The sequence below is a fragment of the Myotis davidii genome, unplaced genomic scaffold (assembly GCF_000327345.1).
Source record: "Myotis davidii unplaced genomic scaffold, ASM32734v1 scaffold244, whole genome shotgun sequence".
Lineage (NCBI taxonomy): Eukaryota > Metazoa > Chordata > Mammalia > Chiroptera > Vespertilionidae > Myotis > Myotis davidii.
The window spans coordinates 1,525,370-1,532,218 of record NW_006294993.1 but is presented as its reverse complement, the minus strand read 5'-3'; the positions used below and the strand labels follow the sequence as shown (position 1 = coordinate 1,532,218).

Below are 6,849 nucleotides of genomic sequence, written 5' to 3'. Positions count from 1 at the left end.
CCCCCCCCCCCCCCCCCCTCACCAAGACCAGCAGCCTCTTGCAGAGTGGCAGGCCAATGGGCTTGTTAGGGTTTTTTGTAGGGACATTAAGACTGACCTACACTGCTGCTGGCCTAGAGGCTAGAACAGTGATGGCGAACCTATGACACGCGTGTCAGAGGTGACACGCGAACTCATTATTTTGGTTGATTTTTCTTTGTTAAATGGCATTTAAATATATAAAATAAATAGCAAAAATATTAGTCTTTGTTTTACTATGGTTGCAAATATCAAAAAATTTCTATATGTGACACAGCACCAGAGTTAAGTTAGGGTTTTTCAAAATGCTGACACGCCGAGCTCAAAAGGTTCGCCGTCACTGAGCTAGGATAGGTTTTCTGGTTAAAAAGTGAGCGAGGCACTGGCTCAGTCAGTTGGAGCTTCATCTCGTACACCAGTGGTCAGCAAACCAAGGCTCTTTGGCCCCTTGAGTGTGGCTCTTCCACAAAATACCATGTGCGGGCACGCACATACAGTGCAATTGAAACTTCACGAACCATGCGCAGAAGTCGGTTTTTGGGAAGGAGATAGACGAAACAAGTGTACAAGACGAGTGTGGATGGGAGAGTTGGAAGGGGTCGACCTCAGCGAATGTACCTCAATCAGATTGCGGACGTTTTTAGCAAAGGCCAGCTTAGGCGTACGCCAAGTTCATAACAATGTACCCACCTATATAGTTTAAGTTTAAAAAATTTGGCTCTCAAAAGAAATTTCAATCGTTGTACTGTTGATATTTGGCTCTGTTGACTAGTGAGTTTGCCGACCACTGTCATACACCAAAGGGCTGTGGGTTTGATTCCTGGTCAGGGCGTATGCAGGAGACAACCGATCCATGTTTCTGTACACCTCGCCCCGCTTCCTCTCAAAATCAGTAAACATCCTCAGTGAGGATAAAAAGATTAGAAAGCGAGAGGGTGGGTAACAGTAAGCACCAGAAGTCTTGGAGAAAACATGAGAAATGTTGACCTGACCTAGTAAACCATAAACATAAGGCTAGTTCTGAACACAACTGCTGCTCTGCAAATTTTAGGGTAAGCACTTAAACTGAGTGCTGTCTGTGCTCCTGTCCTTGACCTGATGTTAAATGGGAGCTTGAACAAAGGTCAAAGGAACAATCAACCTATTTGGAACAAGAAAAGGAGGGTTAGAAGTGCCAGGTGCCCCTACCTACAACAGTCTCGCACTGCAGCCCTAACACCCCTGGCACTGCATGCAGGACAACCCCCACTCAGTCTGTGGCTGTTGTCTGGGAGCCTGGCAACAAAGACTAAGGAGGAAAGCTCACACTCAGGAAAGCTTTTAGAGACTGACCACGGGGGTCGACTCCATTTCTGAAAGAGCTACTGTAATTCCAGCCCCGGCCGGGTAGTTCAGTTGGTTAGATACGCCAAGGTTGCAGGATGCTGGTCAGGGCACATACAAGAATCAAATAATGAACGCATAAATAAGTGGAACAAATTAATGTTTCTCTTTCTCCCTTCCACTCTAAAGTCAATAATAAAAAAAAAGCTACCATAAATCCACCCAAAAGACCCATCGGCTGTAAAATGGCAAGGTTAAAAACATGAAAGTTTATTGTAGGACACAGACAATGGAATGTCAGCGCCTGCACATCCATTGGTTCTCACTTCACCCATGATTTGCATTTAAAAATTGCTCCCAGCAAGATTTGATTGATCACGATGCTTTCTTTTGTTTCTTCTTTTCATTTTCTTCTTTCTCTTTTTCAATTTCAGCCACATATTTCTCGATTTCTTCAGGATTTAAAATCTACCAAAGAGAGTGTTTCTGGTTAGCCTCTCAACCTAAGAGGTGCCCCAGTGCAGTAAGGCCCCCACAGGGAGGGGGTTCCTGGACGCCCTACAGCTGCTTCTGCAGGTCGACAAGGCCATGTGGCCTGTGTGGGGATCAGTGAAAAGCAGAAGCCAACCTGCACAGCTGCTGACTGCTTGTCCGCGTGCCAGGAGCACACACGACCACCATCTGTGACCATGCAGTCAGCCCTGGCATGCTTGCATCCTACCCGTTTGTGGGGAGCCTTGCCTGGTGCTAAAGCCACAGCAGCGTGAACCAGCACTGCCCTGCCCGTCCCCAGGAGCACTCCACCGTGAAAACAGCAAGAGACATGCGTTTACCTTGAGGGGCTGGTCCCGCCTCATGACAGCCAGTTCGATGTTTTTGCCTCCCGACTGAACCACCTTGAGAGGAGCCGGAGAGAAGAGCATTAGACAGCCACGCCCACCTCAGGACCAAATAGGTTCTTTAGAGCAGCAGTCGCCGTCACCAACTGGTGGTCCGTGGACCACTATGGTCCATGAGGGCCGAAAGGTTGGTGACCGCTGGTTTAAGGAAACCTTTGGAGCAGCGGTTGCCAACTGGTGCAGACCACTGTGGTCCGTGAGGTCTGAAAGGTTGGAGACCACTGCTTTAGAGGATGACCTGTGCACCCAAACCCAGCACTGCCACTCTAGGGGACAGGCCGGGCACACTGCAGGCCCAGCATCACAGCTTCTACGCTGCCTCCTGCCAGTCAGACCTTGGCTGGGTCTCTGGTCCCTGCTCCTGACACAAAGCCCCTGCTCTCTGGACCCCAGCCTAGGCTCCAACTAGCCTCTCTCTGCCTCTGGCTTCACCCTCCAGCATCTCTAAGGTCTCGACAAAGCCCAAGACCCCAAAACTCGCAGCAGTCTAATTCTGCTCTCCCAGCAGCTGGAGCCCAGGAAGGCTGAGTGTGGTTGTAAGCTGTGCCCTGACTGTGCCAGTCGTATGCAGGAGCTGGCGGAGCAGAGCAAACCCTTGTGGCCTGCCACCCAGCCCACCCAGGGAACACTATCATGGCATGGGGGTCCTCACCAGCTTGCCTAGATGCAAAGGCAAACTTACTTCCAAGAGGGCCTTGATCACCAGCTTGATGGTCAGATCATCTGTCTCGATGGCTTCATCAGTGTAATTCTTCTCCAGAAACTCACGCACTGACTTGGCACCCCGGCCTATGGCGTTGGCCTGAGAGGGGAGTGTTATATGTCACAGGACAATCCAGACCCAAACCAACAACTTGGCCACTGTCTGGGCCAGCCAGCCGCCACCCTGCTCGTCCCGTGTGCTGTGCTTGAGAGCAGCCTGGGCACCCGCCCTGCCCCGAGCCCTCCGTTGGCTGAGGGCTATTTGGGGCTGTGCTGATTCTCACCAATCGTAGATACCATTTCATTACTGACAGACTCGTGGCCATTTCACTTTAAGCCAGGAGTCCTTATAGCTCACTGCCCTTTCCTCCCTCCCAGGGACTCACCTTCCAGGCGTGGTATGTGCCGGACGGGTCAGTCTGGTAGAGTCTGGGGGTGCCATCAAAGTCGAAACCCACAATGAGGGCTGAGATGCCAAACGGCCTGCGTCCATTGCTCTGCGTGTAGCGCTGACAGGAAACGGAACACGTCACTGTGCCATCTCAGCACCATAAGCCCGCCCATGCCCACGGGAAGTCTCCACTGCACTTGGTGAGGGATGAGGATAGCCCCAGGTCCCCTCCTCAGGTTACTTCAAAGGATGAGCAAGAATCGCAATCGGAGGCTCCCTCTCTTCTTTTCTGCATTCTCACCCAGCCAGCCAGGCTGTGCCCAGGGCCACCCCATGGAGCACAGCTGAGGTCATGCGGAGGGTGGGACAGCAGACACACATTCTGGCTGCACAGCTGGTTTGAAAGGTGACCAGCAGTTCACCTTAGGGCAGGGGTGGCTTCCAGCCCCTCCCAACTCCTTAGTGACCATCACTCAGAATGGCAAGATAAAACTATCCCTTCCCTCCAGAAAGAGGCGTGTGGACTGCCCCATGCCCATCAACAAGAACGATGCCACCAACGTGGGCAAGTGAAGCAAACACATGCACAAGCAGGGCTGGGCACCGGACGAGTGCAGGCCTCGACTTTCCTGCAGGGACGTGTGCCAGCACCGACACCACAGCAGGACACCCTCCAGGACCAAGCAGTGACCACACGTGTCCAGAGCCGAGCCGCAGATGGGCCTACCTGTTTCAGGCTGGCGATGTAGCGGGTGATATACTCCACAGTGACCGGGTCCTCCACCGTCAGCCGGTGGCTCTGGCACTCCACTCGTGCCCTGTTGATGACTATCCTCGCATCGGCGGTAAGGCCTACAGGACAGCAGAGAGCATCACCGCATGGCCACGATCAGAGACCCAGATCACACGAGCAGACAGCAAGGGTTCAAAACCAGTCCTCTAAAGCAGCGTCGCCAACCAGTGGTCCGCAAGGTTGGCAACCGCTGCTCTAAAGCCCAGCACGGGGTCCATTGGCAGCACTGACCCCAGCTGGGTGGACCGCTCAGCCTCTGGGCTCATGAAGAGCTATGTGTGCCAGGCCCCGTGAAATCAGGCAAGTCACCCTCGTTTAGCACAGCAGAACTGGTATGTTCCCCAAAAGCACCCACCAAGGGAGGAGAGCGCTGAGAACACAGCTCCCGCTGGCCCCGCTGCACAGGCGCAGTAGCTATAGAAAGCCTGACCTCTCTCTAGACCAGGGGTGGGCAAACTTTTTGACTCGAGGGCCACAATGGGTTCTTAAACTGGACCGGAGGGCCGGAACAAAAGCATGGATGGAGTGTTTGTGTGAACTAATATAAATTCAAAGTAAACATCATTACATAAAAGGATATGATCTTTTTTTTTTTTTTTTTTTTTTAGTTTTATTCATTTCAAACGGGTTGGATCCGGCCCGCGGGCCGTAGTTTGCCCACGGCTGCTCTAGACAGTAACTGTAATCAGGGACAGGCCCATGTCCTGGGGTAGCCATTCCTGCAGCCTCTGCTCCAGCCACCAGAGGCAGGGAGCCTCCTCACCAAGAAACCATGGTCAACCCTTTAAAGGCCCCAATCCATTGCTTTAACCCTTTTTGATCCAACGTGGAGGCTGACTCGACAGACTAGGAGCTAGGAGCAGGTCCAACGTCGACGCTGAGGTCGACACCGCAAACCGGTTCAACATTCAATCCCGTCAATTAATTTGGACAAGACTGTTTGAATTCCAAAAATAAAATTGGACCGCAAAGGGTTAAAGGACGTGGGTTTACCCAGTTCACACATCTCCCAAAGCTCTGCTTGGCCCCAGGCTCACCTGCAAATGCCATGCAGACATTGTCATCCAGGGCACAGATCTTCCGCACTGTCCTCTCATCCTGCAGTTTGGCCACGGACTTCTTTTCCACACCAAGAACAACAATGTCTTTTCCTCGAACGCCAACCTTCAAGAAAAACCAACACAGCACTAAGAAAGTGACCTGAGGGTGTGCAGCAGGCACGGAGCTCTGAGCAGGTGTTCAGGGTTCTAGGCCACCGCTGTGGGCGCCACACTGGCCAACAACTGCTACTTATCTGCTGGGGCAGAGCTCCCCCAGCTGTCGTGACTGTGCCGTCCTGTAGCTTCAATGACACCACCACTAACAAGGACTGCGGTGTCATCAGTGTGCACGTGTGTCACTCAACCCACTGAATCAGTCATACGAAAGGCCTTGCAGCCCAAGACCCCGGGTCCAAGCCAGGTGTCCTGAAAGTCCTGGTTCTGTGCTTGTGACCTATATCACTACCCACCCTTTGAATGTGTGCAGGACACCTGTACCAACTGTTCCTGGGAGGTTAGCACTGTTTATGGCTGACACTGAACAGGGGAGGATGCCTTAAGATTACTGCGTGTTAATCCCCACCCACCTCTGAGCCCAGCAATGCAGGTGCAGACAAACGGGGTCAGTCCCTCAGAGAAGCAGCACCCACACTTCGTTCAGAGCAGGGCTCCTCAGCCCGGGCTCTAACTCTGAGGCGGGGGCTGCCTGTGCACTGTAAGGTGTTTACCCCTAGTTACCAGAGGCACCCTCTATAGCAGGGGTCCTCAAACTTTTTAAACAGGGGGCCAGTTCACTGTCCCTCAGACCGCTGGAGGGCTGGACTATAGTTTAAAAAAAAACTATGAACAAATTCCTATGCACACTGCACATATCTTATTTGAAGTAAAAAAACAAAATGGGAACAAATACAATATTTGTATTTGCATGGGGCCTGCGGGCCGTAGTTTGAGGACTCCTGCTCTATAGTCTTGGACAATGAACAATGTCTGCAGAGGCTACCAAATGCCTCTGGGGTGCAAAATGACCTGGTGAAGTACTGGTCTGCGGTGTCAGATTTCAAGGTGCTGTCTCCCCTACTGTCTCAGGGACCTTCAGAGCTCCCCAGGACAGGCAGGCAGGCCCAGAGGTGCTAGGTGGTTAAGCAAAGCCAGCCCCATCAGATGGGGGCATGGGAGAGGGCCAGCACTCTCCTTCCAGTGCTCTTTAAGCTGAGTTAGGCCACAAAATGGATTCTGATCTTAATTTCAAAAAATATTCAAGAAATTGAAACATCAAATTCACAGAACTGTGCGCTTTCTTTGGTCTGCTGGCTCAAATCTCTGAAATACCAGGTGATAAAAGAAAAACTGACCAATAAGCAAACTGACAACGACGTCATGAATTTCAAAATGAGAGGTCCGGCTCAGGACGGTGGGTCAGCACACTGCCCACCCCGGAGAACCGGGGCCACTCAGCTCACACCAAGAACCTCCACTGTTCCCTGGAAGCCCACCTGCACCGAGGACTGGGCTCTCCCTGGTGGGGCGTGGAGGGGAGGCCCCTAACTGGAGCCTATTGGATGCACTTCAGTCACCTGCTTACTTAACATTCACAGAGCCAGTGAGCAGTCAGCGCGCTGCCCGGCCGGGCCCTGCTCACATGCAGGGGCCTCAGCACAGCCCACACCCGGCCACACGGGCACT

The 6,849-nt window shown here is 52.4% G+C and overlaps 1 protein-coding gene across 1 annotated transcript; it reads right to left on the bottom strand.

Annotated features, from left to right (window-relative positions):
- Positions 1-1,589: 1,589 nt before the first annotated feature.
- On the bottom strand, positions 1,590-5,359 carry PSMA7 (proteasome subunit alpha 7; the record flags this gene model as incomplete). Its single annotated transcript, XM_015567676.1, has 6 exons — positions 1,590-1,809; positions 2,175-2,237; positions 2,923-3,042; positions 3,329-3,451; positions 4,061-4,185; positions 5,164-5,359. Coding segments are annotated over 6 exons (720 nt in total), but the record flags the coding sequence as incomplete, so codon positions are not given.
- Positions 5,360-6,849: the final 1,490 nt, after the last annotated feature.